Genomic DNA, 19647 nt, shown 5'->3' on the forward strand with positions numbered 1-19647 from the left:
TTTATAACACATGAACTTGGAACATGTACAATAGGCCAATTGTATGTAGCAACGACTAGGAACATAATTATATAATAAATGTATCTCATTATCTGTGCTGCGTATGTACATGTAAACAAAGCTAGAGTAGGGTATAACAGACTAAAAAGACTAAAATAACCATGTTAATGTTATTGTTACTTGTAGTATAGATCAACTTTTTTTTTATCTTTAAGATTTCAAGATTAAGATACTGTAACAGTAACAATGTTATAGAGAACTTAGGGTCTAAGATCTCTACTACGCCTACGACTCTTAACGTTACTTTTTTTTTTTTTTGGAGATATGGACTACCCTAAAAGTGCATGGGAGCAATTAACCATGGATGTGGGGCCTAAAGTTAGTATTCTGCTAGGCGCAGACATACAAAAGAAGCGACGAGTTGGCTGAGTTGAGCAGACTTTTCTACAAATTGTACAGTGCAGTGATATACCGAGGCCGACTATTATTTTCTTACAGAACAGGACATATAATTGTACATACGGGACTAAGGTCAATGCGTTCGCGATCAAATCTTGCCCCTGCACAGACAAAATCGAGTCCGGAATTCTCGTTTACCTGAAGGTCACGTGACCCTACATGGGTTCGGGTAACATCAAAAAACCTAAAATTTCGAAAATTTGCTTCGACTTTGGGTGCAATTTTGATCACTTCGTTTATTTGTGAGCCAAAATGAGTTTGGTATCAAAATTTCCGCTAGAATCTCATCTATTCAAATAACTGATTCAAATAACCACAGGAGTTGTAGATGGGTCAGGATCCAGCAATGTATCAGAGGATGTCAAAAGCAGCTTTATGCGCTACCAGCTTCTTTCATCCATCGTATCTCCCTTAAAAAGTGTCAGATTTGGTTTTAGGAAGCATGGAATTAATCGTCTTTTATTGGACTACAAAACTTACCCAGACATGGCTCCGAGTTCACGTTCATGGCTGTGTTATAGCGAGCGATATTGAGGATGTCTATTTGGCGTCGACGAAAAGCCTCGCCATCCAGCACATGCGCAGAGACATGCGCATAGAATGAATTCGGTGGATTTGCTCATTAGCATACGACGCTGCGGACTGACTGACCCTACGTGTATATTCTTATGCTGGAAGAAGTGTATGGGAACCCATTATTTGATCTGCAAGTTATGTGATTGTAAGGGACAAAGGAGGTACAGGGTTGTCCAGCAATCTTCAAAGTTTCATATTTTTTGACAGATAGAGATGGATGCGGTTTGCCATTATGTTCATGTTTTGCTCCAGAGATTAAAAGTAGGATATTTCCCTTGTTTGAATTTCAGCAATTTGTGTTCATTGTTGATGACACTGTGTACAGCCTTCCATGCGTTGGTTATTCATACAAGTTATGGTTTAGACTCATATATTATTTTGGCCTCTGTGATTTTGAGCATCAACTGTAGACATCACAGGAGATTTACTATGCTTCATACATTAACCAGAAAATTGTTTCATTGAAGGACAGGTAAATGTGATTTGAAACTTACAAGTAGAACAGTTAAACAGCAGTGAAATTCCACAGGCATCTTTTAGCCTTCTATTTTTGAAGTTTGTGCATTTATATGCAAAATCACTTGATTCTAATAATTTTGAGATGTAATCGCAAAGTCATCTCCCTGTAAAGCAGAAACAGTTGCTTAACAAAGAAAAAAATATCAAAACAAAATAAATGAATAAATAAATGAAATAAATCAATCAATAAATCAATATAAATAGAAAATTATAACAATAGCTTAAAATAAGCAACAGTGATGACTGGACTATGAGGAAATACTGTGGTGTACAGAACATACCTCATTACCTCATAACTCATTTTTTTTTTTGTCCTCGCCGAACGAGTTCGAGCAGGGGACTATGAAACGGGCTCCGTACGTGTGTGTGTCCCTGTGTCTTGTCCGTCTGTCTGTCCGTGTGTGCGTCCGTGTGTGATCAAAATCTTCAATTGCTACTTCTCTGTCATTTATGAGCCAATTTTGATTCTGTTTGCTTTATATGATAGCACTACATGGGAGCTTTGAAACTTCTACACAGAATTTCAGTTGTAACCTTTGACCTTGACCTTTGACCTATATTGTACATTTTGCTACAAAATGCTACTCCTTCGCCATTTCTAACCCAATTTCAATTCCGTTTGCTTTATGTGATGGCACTAGGTCAGGGCTTCAAAACTTTACACAGAATTTTGACCTTTGACTTCTTTGACGTTTGACCTTGATTTTTGACCTATATTGTACATTTTGCTACAAAATGCTACTCCTTCGCCATTTCTAACCCGATTTCGATTCCGTTTGCTTTATGTGATGGCACTTGGTGAGGGCTTCAAAACTTCTACACAGAATTTTGACCTTTGACCTTGATTTTTTACCTATATTGTACATTGGCTACAAAATGCTACTCCTTCGCCATTTCTAACCCGATTTCGATTCCGTTTGCCTTATGTGATGGCACTAGGTGAGGGCTTCAAAACGTCTACACAGAATTTTGACCTTTGACTTCTTTGCCCTTTGACCATGATTTTTGACCTGTATTGTACATTTTGCTACAAAATGCTACTCCTTCACCATTTCTAACCCGATTTCGATTCCGTTTGCTTTATGTGATGGCACTAGGTGAGGGCTTCAAGACTTCTACACAGAATTTTGACCTTTGACTTCTTTGACCTTTGACCTTGATTTTTGACCTATATTGTACATTTTGCTACAAAATGCTACTTCCGGCGGGGACATATTACGCACCGCGTAATTTCTACTTCTCCTTGTTTTTCTGGAGGTGCACACAGTCAGTTATTAATCATTGTATCACTGTATCACATATCTATGCCTCCGCAACGAAGTGGCCGGAGGCATTATGTTTTCGGGTCGTCCGTCCGTCCGTCTGTCCATCCGTCCGTACGTCCGTCCTTACGTCCGTCCGTCCCGTTTTGTTTTTGTCGATATCTCAAGAACCGTGTGGTGGTTTTACATCAAACTTGGTATGAGGGTATATCCTTGGGGGATAATACTTTGTGTGGATTTTAGGGTCACAGGGTCAAAGGTCAAAGGTCACAGGTTATTTTGTAAAAAAAAATTGAAATTTCATGTTTTTCTCCGTATCTCGCAAATGGTTCAAGGTATCTTCATGGAACTTAGTATGTATATATGCTTGTACTGACAGGCAGTGATTATCTAGGGAAGTTGGGGGGTCATGGGTCAAAGGTCAGGGGTCAAAGGTCAAGGTCAACTCCTCAAAATATCACTACTTTCCTTATATTTATGCAATGAATGAAGGTTTTTTTTTTAACTTGATGTATACATGTATTACCCAATATATATGCTGTGGGAAGTTTCTTGCCAAAAGGTCAAAGGTCAAAAGGTCAAAGGTCCAGTGAAAGTGCTGAATTGCACTTTTTCTTCCATATCTCAAAAGTAACTCAAGGTATCATCATGAAACTTACATAGTTATGCATGTTCAACCTAACAGCGATTCTCTTTGGAACTGTGAGGTCAAAGGCCAGGACTGGTTTAGATAATGCTATTTTCCCATTTGATACTGAAATTATACTTTTTCTCAATACCTCGAAAAATTACTCAATGCATAAACTTATAAAAGGGTCAAAAGTCAAGTAAAAATCATCAGTTCCCCAAATACCTGCACTCTGACATTTTAATCATTCATCCAATTGAACCTAGTTCTAGGAAAGTGAACATTCAGCACATTTCTGTCAAACCTGTCATTTTAATATTTTGCCAATTGTTTGAAACTGTCATCACACATTGTCAAGACATTGTACTATAGACCTATTAGGAGAACCATGCATTGTGGCGGAGGCCTATCAGTCGCCGTAGTGATATATCTAGTTTTCTTCTTCTTTTTGTTAGTTATTTGGTTTGACATTGTCTTTATGTTACAGTGGTTATTGTGTTATCTAATTTTCTTGTATTATAGCACCAGTGTGCTTAGAAATATCTGTATAAAGCGCCATATGAATGCATTATCATTATTATTATCATTAATAGCTTATTATGAGAAATGGCTATTGCTTACCAGGCACTCAGCCAAGAAATGTCTACCTGACAAGTTGTCTTGTTACTATGCCCCTGTTGACTTAATAAATGGGTACCTGGCAATGCTTACATGCAGGTGGTAATAATGGAATGATTCTCAAGTGCCAACACAGAAGTTTAGATGGAGTAAATTAGACCAATCATCATTCAATTCCTGCAGGTTGATGGTATGCGCTGTATGATCATCACTGGGCCCAACATGGGAGGGAAGAGCTCCTACATCAAGCAGGTTGCCCTCATCTCACTCATGGCCCAGGTTGGCTGCTATGTGCCTGCTGAATCCGCCACTGTCGGCACCCTGGATGCAATCTATACTAGGTGAGTTGTGTCCTGACAGCCCTGTGGTACACGTGTGTGTGAGTTTGAAGGTCACTCAAGGAAGATACAGTCCTAACCTGGACTGTACAACTATGTATGTCCCAAACAAATTACAATGGGACCCTCAACGATGATAACTTTAAAGATAGTGGAATCAACCTATACAATTTCAGGGTTTGAAACCCTAACTCATAGCCCACATGTTACAGAAAACCCCATTCGATTTTCTTCAGTGATCAAAGAGAAATGAGGAGTTTTGTAGAGCATGTCAGAAATCCCTTCCCTCCAAGTTCTGTCCGTTGTGTTCACACATTAATATGCAGTACCAAGAGCATCCAAGATCTAAACTTGGAAGAATCAGATCCATGACATGCTTTAGAACAATCTTCATTTCTCTGTGACCACTTAAAGACACCCAGTCGCGAGGATACATGGACATATTTCAGCCGCGGGCGGCAGCACGTAAACTCGCTTCCGAAGTTGCTACGAAGCGAAATGTGTGTGTGCGCAAGACATCCCTAAAGCAATGTATCGCGCTATAGTATCTCGATTGCTCGCGATCGCTTGCTGAGCGCGGGACAGTATGTTTTGTGTAATGTGAGTGATGTTCGCATGAGCTAGTAGCTAGCTGCGTATACTTCGTACGACTACGCATTCTCTTCATCGCATCGTCGATCGTCGTCACTCGTCAACTATACTGTAATCATCAGATCAGATCAGATTAGTGAGTGCAGACCACATTATAATAGATAGGGTGGCCATCATGGACGATGACACATCGTCATGGGTAGCGGATATTACCGCCGAGTTGTCTATTCTGAACGCGGACGATTGGGTCGGAGACCCTGCCTGTATCATGTACTTGCCCTGGCGTGTGTACATAAATTCAGGACGGGGAAGCGACTGTGCCCGTGCAGGGCCTACGGCCAACGGCCACAGTTGCACTGCACATTTATGCAGTATTTTTTCACTCTTCATTGTTTTACTAACTAATATGAAGAAGGTGAGCGTTGTATCACCTGCCTGGAATATACTATATGTAAGAAGCAATGCCGAAACCCTTTCATTTGACTAGGTAAACTCACAGTTATAGTTCTGTCAGCTTAGCCTGGTGTGAATAATCTTTAAAAAACAGACACACACACACACAAAGTGAACATTAAAACTCATAGATAAGTACATGACAAATAAGATGTAATGCCTTCTTCAGACAGGAGCATAAAGAAATTATTGTCTATCTCCCTCTTACACAAACAAACAGAACACCATTGTCTCAACAATACAGTGTGAAGGATAACCATTATAAATAAACCTATCACAGGTATCAGTATTTGAGGTTATGTGTGAAAAATGCCCTGCAAATTAATGAAAATCGCGGACAGTAGACCTTTGTCCATAGTCAACTCAGTGTAACATCGCAAAGCCATTGTAATGAGTTAGCTTTCTACCAAACACTGATTAAAATACCAATCAGAGGCGTACCTTTGATCAACAAATAAGGGATGTGCCACGGATACCAATTAATCGTACTTGATGAAGCTCATACCTGTACATATTAGCATGTTACAAACTGATAGGTTCATATTGCCCCTTGACCTATGACCAATATCTGTATTAGAATTAAAACAATGGATTCTTATGAACTGTTGTTCATCAACAACTTCCACACCAATCAACATCCCTATTAGACACTCCTATATGAAGATGTGAAGGTAAATAAAACTGTAACTTTCACGTACAAGGGTATTGTACGTACACTACCAACTGTAACTCTGTAGTTACTACCACTGACCTGACACTGTCGGTGTAACCAAACTTTAACGAATTTCAACTGTAAAGGATCATTTTTTTTTCTTCAGAATTTACATTTCAACATACTTGTAGAAATTCACATGAAAAGATGTACACTTCACTGGATCACTTGAATTTGGTTTCAAATTATTGGACCAAATGCATTGGAAGTTTGACTATAAATGCAACATAGATGCCTGAAACTTTTGCCAAGCTTATGAAAATTACAATCTTTATCAAAATTCCTTAACCAAACTTAAAATGTAGGGCCCCTAAATATGATGAAAGAGGAGACTTTGCTATACAGTTAAATCAATGGGGACAAACAGTATTTGAATCGCAGCCATGAAATCTGGCTATGCAAATTTAACCTGGATTGTTGACACTAGCTGCTCAGGAAAGTGACCTCTCTGTATCTATCTAGATTCTACATTTGCACATGAAATACTTTAAATTCTCAATACTGTGATGACAAAAAACTTACCACTACTTGCGATTCCCTGACTAATGACATTTGCTGCCTACTGCTGGGTCAGTTTTTAAGAAGCGATAAACTGACCCAGCAAATGTCATTTCGATTACGGCGTTATCATAATTTGACATAAATGAGAACTTAGAGAAGTTTTTCGCGGAATTATACATAGAAAAATAGGCCTACTTGTCGATGAAACGCAAAGGCCCTAGCAGTTAAAGATAGATTAGAAAAAGTCATTCCACTTCAATCATTGATTCATGTAATAGACTTCTAACGTTACTTACACATCATCTGGATCTGGATTCCAAGTTGTTGACTTGGTCAGCTGGGGTTGCTTGATTGGCGTAAGCCGTGGCATTACAATTCCACCGTGCATGCCGTAACACGAATTTTGCACATTCTAAATTCCTGCAAAACTGTTCATGCAACTCCAGCAAGTGGAAAGCAAATTTTTCATCGGCACGCTGACGCTGAAGCTTCCCCCTCTGCCACTGGTCTCTTACTTGTCCTAAGCAGGGAGGTGAGAGGAAACCTCCCTGTCCTAAGCATGCTAAGAACACGTCTCTCTGCGTTCTCCACTCGTCGATAGCGTCAAACAAGTAGATACGTTTTACTCGAGTTGGACGGCTGTTTTGATCTCCATTGTGAGGTTTCATTACTAAACCAAAGCCAAGGCTAATCCGAAACAGTACACGCATACCACACACATTATTGATATTGACATACCGGTACCGACGACTTTATACCAACTTTGTTATGTTCCGATCCGGCCCAACATACTGTAACACAGCTGACGCAGCAGACAATTGCCAATGAGATCAAAACAACCCGCCATATGGCCATGAGCATTGCAACTTGCTATACATGAAGTTTAGAGTTTTAATATTTCTTCATCAAAGCATATTTATAAATACCAAATATTAAACAACGTAATATATGAATGATTTAAAATATTGTTATATAATATTTTCAGACATTTTAAAATATTATTGCTTAGATTGCTGAAATTGGCACCATAGTGCAAATAAACAGAGACTGCAGCCAGATACGTACGTACGTACACCACACAGCTCTACTGTTGTGTCGCGACGGGGACCCGTAGGAGAGATTTTCATGCACATGGCTGTTGTGCGGTTTTGTGCGTGCACCCATTCAGCCCCATTCGGTAGGTATTCGGGCGTCCATGTTGAAATTACAGTGGACGGCTCGCACGGCTCTCGTGCCCCATCTGGTTTTCGCTGGTGCGCTGCGTAGCGTCGTGTTCGGCATTCGGTACGTACGGGGGTACAATAACGGGAGGAGCAGCTTGTCGTGCTTTTCTACTGAGCTGCGAATCGCCTGCGACGACCGATTGCCTTTAACTGAATTGAATGAGGTTTTCTGCACAATAGAGCTAAGATATATCTTAACCCTAATCAGGCTGGGGGGGGGGGGGGCGGAATCCGCCCCCCCTCGACGTTTCGCGCAATATCTTCGCAACGCGATAAGCTCCCACCGCGATGTTTCATGACTTTTTTCTTTCAAGTATCGCGCAACTTTTGAGACCCAAATTGTTGCGCCCGCGCGTACCGTTTTGACGCGACGGCCGTTCAAAAAAAATTTGTCAACCCCAAAATTGCTCCAAAACGTGATTTTGTGTACAAATCCAATGCAAATTGTGTTTTTTCAATTAATTCACATAAAAATTCATATCTTCACTAAGAATGGCCGAAATTAATTCATTTTAGCATAATAATGCTTCGAAACATGTCTGTGACAAATTTTGGCCAAAAAACAAACAAAAACAAAAGGTAAAAAAACAAGGAAATACATAAGAAATTAAAAAAAAATAAAATACATAAGAAATTAATTTCGATACAGATTTTTTTTTATCCTATGTCTCAGAAGAATGATACAAGAAACATTTTAAAAAAGAAATTAGCTTAATTGGAGCATTAATAAGTGATTTAGAGCCCCAAACTAATTTTATGCATAAATTACACTAATTAATTAATATAAAATATAAGAAAAATTTTTCGGAGAAAGCAACCATACATTTTGATAGAATACGTCGCGGGCGTCGCGTGTACCGATTTTCGGCGCGATCGCGCGTTCCATAGGCGAGATCTGAAGGGGGGGCGGAATCCGCCCCCCCCCCCCCCCCCCCCCAGATATAGCATAGCCAAAAAAGCCCAGCCTGATTAGGGTTAAGATCCTGAAGTAGCATTTAGACAGTTTAATCTCATTGGGAGTTATCAATGCGAAAGTCCGACTGTAATTTTTTTTTGACATACAAACTTTACTTTGAGTTTAATAATGTCTCTTTCTCTCTCTTTTTGTGCTTTTTAGTGTTATTGTGGGGGAGGGGTAGGAGGCAAAGTAGGGATGTGGATACTCTGACAGAAGCTTTCAGCATGTGAAGTACAGGCCTGTATATGGAGTACTGTGTATGCTGAAAAAGTTGCAGTGGTTTTAGTTTTGCAAATTATGTGAACAGGCTGTCCATTGCAAAATATCAACATGCAAATTATTGACAAATATGAACAGGAAAGAATTGCCTGCTTTCACTGTCTGAGGCGGACATACTAACAGCATTGCAATATCAAGTGACTAGTGGTAGTAGAGCCCTGATACTGTACTATCAGGCCCCCTGTTTAAATCCTTGGAAAACAAGTACTTTTTTTTTTCCCTGAGAGATTTGGTCTTACTGTATTTCAAGCAATCTTTAACAAACTGTTTGCTTGAGAAGTCACACTTTCTTCTGAAGTCTTTCCCCCCTCCCCAGTTATCAATTAACAACTTGGCAAAAAAAATCAAATAAAAAAATCAACTGTCATTTGTAAAAATATCTGTGTGTAAAAATATCAGTGTGTAAAGTAAATGATAACATTCTTTTTACTGAAATAAAAGAAAGGAGGCTTATCATACTGGAAAATCCCTCTTTACGCTGGACTGAACCAACTGAATGTGACTGTGTATGAATGCAGGTTATACTCTGTGCAAGGAATATAATGATGGTACATTAGTCGACTATCTCAACTCTTTGTGTTATCTGTGATGTGCTGTAGAATGGGAGCCTCAGATGACATCTTCAGGAATCGCAGCACCTTCATGTCAGAGCTCCAAGAGGCGTCCAGCATCCTGTCCCAGGCCACGCCCAGAAGCCTGGTCATCATGGATGAGTTGGGGCGGGGCACCAGCACACATGACGGGGTTGCCATTGCGTACGCTACAGCCCTACACCTGATATCTGAAGTATGATTATGATAATAATTGAAATAACTAGAAAAGCATTTGGAGAGTGGAGACCTCCACCAAGCAGCTAATTCCACCCATACACACATGCTGAAAATTGCCCTATTTCCCAATGATAAGGAATCCTTTTTAGTGTCTCAGAGCTGAGTCTACGCACAGGGTGTACCTCAGCTTCCTGCTGTGCCTAGAGGGTACTTGAACCACCCCCCCCCCCAAAAAAAAAAAAAATAAATAAATAAATTAAAAAAATAATAATAATGATAATAATAATAATTGTGAATAAATAAATAAATAAATAAATAAATAAATAAATAAATAAATAAAATCCTTCAAAAAGTCAAACCAATTCCTGGATCCAGATGTGATCACTACCAAAATTTTATGAGTGGTTCCTTGTGTCATTATCAACTTTCCTTTATGTGTCGTCGAAATCCATCAACAACTTTTTTGAGACAAACCAACAGCAGTGAAAACGTAACCTCCTTCATGGAGATAATAATTATATAACACTTACATACTGATAATACTGGGTATCTATAAGCATCAGTGTAGGGTGCTTTGGGATGAATGGAAAATGTATTCTGTCCACAGACTCATGTGCCAGATTTCTGAGGTATACTTTTGACCATAGTCATTTCCTCCTATTGGCTTACCTCAAAGAAATTCTTTGGAGTGTGAAAATGTTCAATGGTGTGTATGTCCTTATCAGTTGAGACAAAAACTCAACAACAACAACAACATACAGATAATACCCAGGGTATCTATTTGTTGTTGTTGAGTTTTTATGTAGCATGTGAAATTTGTATGCCTGAATTGTGTGTCTTTTTTTCTGTAAACAATGCTACATTGTATATTGTCTTGGGATTGTAGATAACAGCTGAGTTTGTCACTTTCAAACAAAGAAGCAGCATGCTCTGAAATTTTACATTCACCCCTTATTTTAAACTATGTGAATATCCTTGACTATTAAGATTTTCTGAGCTTAGAGTGATCCTTTCTTGTAGTCATTGGTTGGCATCTTCTTGTTTTTAAAGGTGAAGTGTTTAACCCTGTTTGTGACCCACTATCCACCCCTGGCTGAGCTGGAGAACCTGTGTCCATCTCTGGCTGGTAATTTCCACATGTCTTTCCTGCTGCAAGAGACAGAAGGTAAGTCCCACCCCTCCCACCCCCCCCCCCCATCCCCCTCCCCCCATCCCCCTCCACCATCCCCCTTCTACAAGGGCCAGAAGGAATGAGAACTACCCTATGCTACCATGCTACTGCAGTTTATTACTCAACTCTCAGAGCTGCGAAGTCTATCTGATTCTCTTCATTATGCCGGCACAAGAAGAGAAGAGCCTTCCATGAATCACCTCTTCTTGTGCTGGCATAATGAAGAGAAGAGCCTTCCATGAATCAGTATTGTTATCTTTCCAAGATGAGTGTCACACAGGAACACCTCCCTTCAAGCTTTTTGGAATTTTAACCTCTGTGATGATGACCTTTTAAATGTCAGCAGCCTCAAACTCCATTCCATGTTCAAGTTGTCTGTTTAAAGTCATGAACACAAGCAGGAGGGTCATCAAATTGGACATGAAGCATTAGGAAATTGAAGAATCAAGATGTTTCTAGTGTATCAATGAAAAAGTGGTACTAGTTGCCATCACTAATTTGCAAATTATAGGCAGTTATGATGTCACTGCCTCACAGCCTTCTCATTGGTCAGCAGAGAGATACAAATATTAATCCTCGCTATGGCAGGTGATTAGTCATCTACAACCCCTTCACTCTTCAAAGTTACAAAAGCTAACTTATTAACAACTCACAATAATTTGACATTAAAAAACTTCTTTTGTTGTTTCAAAACATGGAATTTTAGATATGCTTTGTTTGCATATAGATGGACAGTTTGTGAAGCAATGACACCATCCTATCAGCTGATTAGCACAGATTGTGACTACTGCCTCTGTTTTGTGTGTTTGAAGTGGTGCCTGTACACTCTTTGTAGATGTCATGTTTTATCCTCTGATGCGATGGAATAGAAGAAAATCATGAAGTGGAACACCTTGCTCCAATTCAAAGGACATAGGCATATCCAGTTTGATTGAATGGAAGGTGACACCATTCTGTGTTACAGCACATTCTTGGCATGTAATCCTGGGAAATGAGGTGATGTCATGATGCCGTTTACTGTTTCATGCTGAATATTGAAGACCATGCTCTCTTTTAGATTTGTTCAACACCCCCGTGTAGATTCATGATGGTTTCAAGAAAACAAAATCGGGGTCACGGAGAGTGATGTCTGTTGCAAGACTCAACTTCCATCGAGTGTCAGATTTCACTCATTCTCAGTGAATCACACTGTGACCTGCAGCAAACACATTCAACCCAGAAGAAAAATAAGAATAGTACAATGCTCTGACTGTTGCACAATCTAGTTCTTCAGGAAACTGAATATACTGCAATTAATCACACTCCTAAGTCAAGTCTGCCCAACAAACATCCTGAATTGAGGGAAGTGATGAAATGTTACATGTCAATAGGCAATGTCTCACTCAGACATGCAGGAGAATGTCTTTGCGCATTCAAAATATTTCATAAATCATCCAATCTACTAATTCCTTTGAATGTTATAAAGGTACACGTAGGTAGTGTATATGATTCATTTTATGCAACATTTTACACAAAAGCTTTGTGAATAGAATAAAAGTATTCAATGAATTGTGCATAATGTGCCTGAAAATTTACAAACATATGGAATGGTGCAAAATTATGAGAAAGTGTCAGACGTTGTGGACTTTAAGTATGAAGAAAAGGGTTTATGTAGATTATGAAATCTAGGCGTAAATCATTGAAATGAGAAAAACAACAAATGAATTCTTTCCAGATCTGAAAGATAATATTGATATTCTGAGATTGTAGTGCACAGCTAATTTTTTTCATAGCACTCTGTCACTTGCAGAAGAACAGCAGTGTTTATAGCTATACATTAACTCTCAGTAAAGGTCCCACAAGCACTGTGATGCCAGATGGTATGACATACAAATGTACATGACAGACAGATGTTAAACTTGACTTTTCCATCAAGAATTTACGCTGTCAGAGTTTTCGATATCCATTAATCTTGCATAAATGTTAAGGAATGGCAACTTATATTCCGTGACACTCAGCATTCCCCTTGACAAATTAGATCATGCATGTAAGCTGACTTTTTTTTCTTTCTTTCAATATCAGTAAAAGTACATGCATGCCTGTAAACTCATGTAATATGGCTACATACATGTGTGTTAAATCTTCTGAAACGCACCCTTACAAACATAAAGCTTTTGATTCATCGTTAATATCCTGTGTGTTGTATCTGATAGGGTTGCATTCATAGTACAAAAATGACTCGTAACTGCTTGTAATTTATTCTAGATTGATTCATCACCTTTAAACTGCTCCATGGATATAAAAAGTGATTTTGATTTTGCAGTCTTTACTTTTTGAACACACAGACAAAGAGAATGCAGTGGAAAGATTGACATTTCTGTACCAGCTGGTTGAAGGTGTTGCAGCCAGGAGCTATGGTCTAAATGTAGCCAGACTTGCAGACATACCAGAACCCATCTTGGAGGAGGCCACAAGGAAATCTCTAGACCTTGAGAATGCCGTCTCAAATACAAAGTACATCACAGATAACCAGCAGAAAAGTGGACAGACTCATAGACCATCAAAGGGAAAGTCCATCCTGATATTGTGTTGTTTTGCATAAAGACACACACACACACAAAAATCATGTAGAGAAGTAAAAATGGGGGAAAAATCAGACACACAAAAAAGTTATGAACTGATAATGTTTAGAGAGTATGACAAATAGGCAACCCATGTGAGAGGTAGATGTTGAACAGTTCTCCATTTCATAGTACACAAAATTTCACTAATTTATGTTTTTCTCTAATATTTTGGCACAGACAGAACTTGCAAATATCCACTGAGGATGACATGCAAAAATTTATTACTCTAATTATATACCAAGACCAGCTCTGAAGAATATTTTTCTCTTGGGGGAAAACCGACTATAATTTGTGACTTTTTGTGTACAAAAGAATGGAGAGCTGCTCACCATCTATGTCACACATTGTTGCCAATTTGGTTTGCTCTCTAGACTTTTAACACTTTGTTACTTTTTGTGTGTCTAGTTTTCTTCTCAGATTTTCACTGGTCTACTTTTCTGATTTTTGTGTTTTCAAACAATGTCCAGGATGGAATTCTCCTTTTAGGAGAACAATAAATGAATAATTTAGAGGTCTGCTGTAGACTTAATTTAGAAGTATGCTTTCTACAGTGTACAAGTAGGTCCTGCAGTACGTGGTAATGTACATTGTATTGTACAATCATGTATCCTTAATTGAGGCCTTGTATTAAAAGGGTTGTATTCTCATCGAATAAACTTTGAATTCTTCTTAGAATGGTATGCTCTATACTATTTCATAAGTGGTTTCTTGGTATCTCGCAGAAAGTAAAAAGCTCAATCCTCATCTCCACCAATACTATACTATCCCTTTAAACATAGCAGTATGTCATCAAGGACACATTTGTGGTAGATTTATTGATTGTAAAAAAGATTTTGACATATATGTGATATTTTGTCCTGTATGCTTTCCAAGTTCATTGTTGATGTGCAGTGGTTACAAATGCATGCCTTAAACTTAATTACTTCATATGGCATACTCACATGGGCCTCAATTTCATCAAATTTGAGTCAAGGCCACTTTTTTGAGGGGGCACAAATCCACTACAAGGTGCACAAGTGAGTAATAAAATGTTGTGGCCCTGAACGGTTTGATTTTGAAAGGGGCATTCTGGCAAGTGGGAGGGGCATGGTGGCAAATAGCTGATGTCCGATGGGTATTTCGAGTGCTGCTTACGATAGCCATATACTTTATACCCCATATTTTTTTGTGAACTTGGTCTTTCAAAAGAATTTTGTGAGTGGTTGAATTGCAATCAAGAACCACAACGATGAAATAATGAGAAATGAATGTACTATCATGGTACATGTAAGTGATTTCAAACCTTGAATGTCTGCTGCATGATGCTATGTGTTTGCTAGTCACCTACACAGTGTATCATGCCATTTATGATAATTGGACATTTTGTTAAAAACTGGTTGATTCTGTCCAAATCAAAAAGGATGTAAAATAATTTGTGCATTGTCATTTCAGGAGCTTTTTTTTTTCCGCTCTTGAAAAAAGAAGTTGTTTTAGTTTGAGGTGCATACAGCAATACTTTGAATTCAACTCTGATCCACACGTAAAGCTCTGCCTCATATGGCTGGCTGCATTTTTTCCCCAATAAACAACCACATGGAATCTTTAGAATTTGGAGCACTGATATTGTTTTCTTTTTTTCCACCCAAACAGATCTACAAGGAAACTGTTTCTTCGGCTCATGCAAACGCCTGTTTCCAGTCACTTACCGCTACAGCAGCAGTTGGAACAGATGTTCGAATCAATAACTTGATATCAGAGACAAGAACTTGGCATTCTTGGCCATGTTTAGGCATGAAGGAAGCTGGAGAGTGCTAGAATATGTCCATTTATGCTATCACTAGTACTCCCTATGTCTTTGCAGTACAATTTCATTAGTACTTGACTGAATTCTGTAGAGTTTACTGAAGCTCCATATGATTAGTTTGGAAAATGGAGTCAACTTCACTTCTGGCAGGGATTGATTTAGCAAACTCTGTGCCATGACTGAAAACCATTGATACACAGATGGTCACCTTCAAGTGTCATGGGTGCAAATATCACGGTCAGGTGAAAATGCTGTATACTCAGTATATGTATGGTTACTGTCTTTTGGCTGTACATGTGTCAACATGCCTGTATTCACAGGCATACACACATATATATAGATATTTCAGTGTTTTTAATTCATTCATATTTTGTTTCTCCATTTCACTCATTTTCTTTTCTTTCTCTTTTTGTGAAACATCATGGACAAATTAGAAGAGTTTTGTTTACAATATGTAAACTGTTTAGTTTCATGGTATGCGTACTGTGTAACACTTGTATCAGACACTTGGATGTTTTTTCTTTCTTTCTTTCTACTTTATAGAATGAGGCATCAAGCCATCAAAATATTCGTGTGCAAGAGCCAGGTTTCTATGAATTCCACAGCTGCAGATTTGCATACTAATAGAAGATGTACAGTTGTCAATTGTGAATTACAAATAAGGAAAGGGATTACTTTCTAGGGTGTTTCAAGATTTGTTTTTGACAAGCCTTGAATAGAGCTTGCTGTATGAATATAAAACTGACGTTCTGTCAAGCACTGAATTAGCCTGCAGTGAATTTGTAATTCTGGCCTTCAGTAATCGTACTGTTGCTCATCATTTGTATTCAGATTGTTGATAATGGATGCTTGCTCAGTCTTAATCTGTCCTCTAATGCCAATCTGTTCCCTGCACTAGTGCTATAATCTCTGAGTAGTTGGTTGGGGGTCAGGGAGAGGATTTCAAGCGTGATGAAGTAGTGTGCCCGACAGTTTTGCTGTGATTGTGTCAGTTACAAAAGTATGTATTGTAGTGAACCCACTGCACAGCCAGCAAGCAGAATGCATGCATGTATTGTATATCCCATAAGTGTTTGTGAATGTAGCCACGAGTAAAATTGTTGGGAAGTCATGATTCTTGAAAAAGACTTAGTAAATATATGGTATTTTACAATGTACTGCTTGTCTGTTCGACATTTGCAAAATCACACTGCAGCTGTCTTGCACAAATCCAAATCATCCATAGGTTGGCTCAAATACTACACTTCACTCTATTCAAGAGTATGGGTATTATCTTCAATAGTTAGGATGTCCCAAGGACGTCAGACCTATACAAAACTGCTTGTAATAAATGTGGGAACGTTATGGATTACAGCAGAACACCTCAGGATGTATAGGGTTGCCTTATCCAGTGTGAACAGTCAATTCAGCACCTTGTATACAAGTGGATGTGTGTGTTGTGCTAATGTTTTGTAATGATGAACATAATATTGAATAGGATCCCAAAATTTAATGATTATTGACTTCTTGAAAAAAAAAAAGGAATTTCAGCCAATTAAACTCCGAAATGACTGAATAAGAAAAAACTGTTTGTTTTGTTTTGTTTTTGTTTTTTTTAACAGAAATTGTTCATTTTTGTTTGTACATCAGTCAAGCAGAAGCTCTCTCTATTGCTGGGTCAGATTATGTAAAGATGACTATCATTGGCATCTTGATGTAGAATGATTCTGGTTTCCTTGACAGTTCCAATCATGTACCAGTGAAAGAGGCTTCTGACATATATTTGTTGATGCATTGTACACATCAAACCCTGAAACTTAATCTCCTAAAATCTCTTATTGTTTTGTGAACATCATGCATATGGTAGGATTCTTCATGGCTGTTTACACTTGTGCTACCACAAAAAAGTAGATGTGCAAAACATCATCGATCATTTGCCCGAGACATACGAATGACTGTGTGATAACTCTCCTGCCGAACGTTATTTAAGTGGAAACACCTAGAATTTATGTGCAAGACCATTAGTCTCTCAATGTGTGGTGAAAATTGTAGGAAGTGGAACTTGTCAGACTAGTCAAGAGGAGTGGATGTAATTGACTTCAATCAATGAAATTCCCTGAATTTTACACACTTTTAACCTGTTGAGGGTGGGCTGATTTTGCTACAACACATTTCCCATAGACACCTGCCCGAGTTTACTCGGGACTTGTGTTCAATGGGTTAACTATTTCAGCAATGCAAAACTGTGACTTTGACCTGAATCTGGGAAACTGAAATGCTCTTCTGTGATTAGTCTGTGAGGAGTGTTGTTATGACTTTGTTGCTATGGTTTTTGTGTCCATGACTTTTGTGTCAATGACTTTAATACCTGTCTGTCCTCAAGTGGGAGAGTATTTTTGTAAGCATGTTTGTATCTTATTCTCCCTTGGCAACTATGGCCTCATACTCCCCTGCATAATCCTTGCCCAGGTGTATTAATATCACTGATTGTGCCCTCGCCAAAGGACATTTGACAGGATACATGCAAAAACACATGTATCTGCATGTGGTTTGACAGTCGGTCAGTCTGTTGCAAATGTTGCAGATCAAACTGGTTTTTCAGCGCTTCATCAGAAAATTGGCACACTTGAAAAACTATATGTAAAGTTGTTCAAAATATTTTCCATAAGTACTAGAAAGTGCATCACTGTGGTAATACATGTAGTGCATTGTGGCCCCAAAATCAGGACAAAAACCTTGTAGCTGGAACTTCTCCTCCAACTATTATGCAATTCCTGTCAAATCTGACACCACTGTTAAACTTTAATAATAAGCCATTTTGGGGTTCCAGTTTGAACATTACAGAAAAAGGTCATTTGTACTGAGAGACAGGTTGGTTTTTAAATTCACTGAGATAAGCATCTGTGATGCTATGATTATTCATGTCATCCTTCTAAATGGTGCCTGACAGTACATCCACCTGACAGCAAGCCTGGTATTTGGTAATGTTAAAAGAAAAAAAAAATTGTTAATATATTCAAAACAGCACAATGAAATGAATGCTTCCTGAATTGTTGATTGACGAACCATTCTGGTCACTTCATCTACGCAGGTTCATTCTTTGTTTTGAATACGAGTTCCATAAATTGCTATGTTGGGCAAATTCATGCATTATGTCGCTTTTAATTGAGTGAAGTGCCTAACCAACTGAGAAAAATGAAAGGAGTTGTACCCATGATGTGCACATGTTCCAGCTACCTCCAAACTGGCTTTTGATGTAAAATTGTGCAGGAAAAAAATTGAAATTGCAATGGTAGCAGTGCATTTATATGGCCTAAAAATGAGGAAACGGCCTTCCCTGTACACCTGTAATGTCAGTGATTCAATAGAAATCACACATGGTGATTGTGATTTGAAGTTGTGCATGATATATTTTTATATATTAGAGAAGTCAGAGTGGATAGTAGGTTGCCTTGATAACGGCAAAATATGGCCCCCCAAGTCAGGGGTCAGGGAAAAGTGGATACAATTAATCACTTTTTAAAGCGATTCAAAAGAAATTTGATGCTGTGTGACTTGATGTAGACATGTGTAAGACACATTTTTCGATAGTAGTGAGAAATTTATTGCCATGGTAACCGTGCGTTATGGCCCTAATATCAGCAATAAATCGATTTTGTTATTTACAATATGTACATTGTACCTTCTGTAAGTTTGCTGTTTATTATTCTCGGCAGTGTACAAGTAGAGAAGTTTTTTATGCCTCCGCCACGAAGTGGTGCCGGAGGCATTATGTTTTCGGGTTGTCCGTCCACTTTCGTTTACACGATAACTTGTGTAATATTGACTGGAATTTTACCAAACTTGGTCCAAGTATAAGTATGATGGGGCAATTATTTGATTAGATTTCGGGTGAAATCGGCAAAAGGTCAAAGGTCAAGGTCAAATCATGAAATTGTATCCGTTTACGCAATAACTCAAGACTGGATGGAGCAAATTTCGCCAAACTTTGTTGCAGGATGATGTATGATGGGAAAATTACTTCATTAGTTTTTCAGTGAAATCGGACAGAGGTCAAAGGTCAAAGATCAAGGTCAAATCTTCAAATTTATCTGTTTACGTGATAACTCAAAACTGGATGAAGCAGCTTTCACCAAACTTGGTCCAAGGATGATGTATGATGGGACAATTAGTTAAGTAGATTTTAGTGACATTAGCAAGAGGTCAAAGGTCAAAAGGTCAAGG

The 19647-nt window shown here is 38.5% G+C and overlaps 1 protein-coding gene across 1 annotated transcript in view; it reads left to right on the forward strand.

The window, feature by feature from the left end:
• LOC139740050 (DNA mismatch repair protein Msh3-like) overlaps nt 1-15390 on the forward strand; it is a 125714-nt gene extending 110324 nt beyond the window's left edge. The window contains exons 14-18 of the mRNA XM_071650642.1: nt 4246-4403; nt 9717-9903; nt 10938-11052; nt 13383-13551; nt 15291-15390. Of these exons, the coding sequence (XP_071506743.1) occupies nt 4246-4403; nt 9717-9903; nt 10938-11052; nt 13383-13551; nt 15291-15390 (729 nt within the window). The remainder of the gene's footprint in view (nt 1-4245; nt 4404-9716; nt 9904-10937; nt 11053-13382; nt 13552-15290) is intronic.
• Nucleotides 15391-19647: the final 4257 nt, after the last annotated feature.

The sequence above is a fragment of the Diadema antillarum genome, unplaced genomic scaffold (genome assembly GCF_040938485.1).
Source record: "Diadema antillarum isolate AM-2024a unplaced genomic scaffold, OU_Dant_1.0 seq00000829_RagTag, whole genome shotgun sequence".
Taxonomy (NCBI): domain Eukaryota; kingdom Metazoa; phylum Echinodermata; class Echinoidea; order Diadematoida; family Diadematidae; genus Diadema; species Diadema antillarum.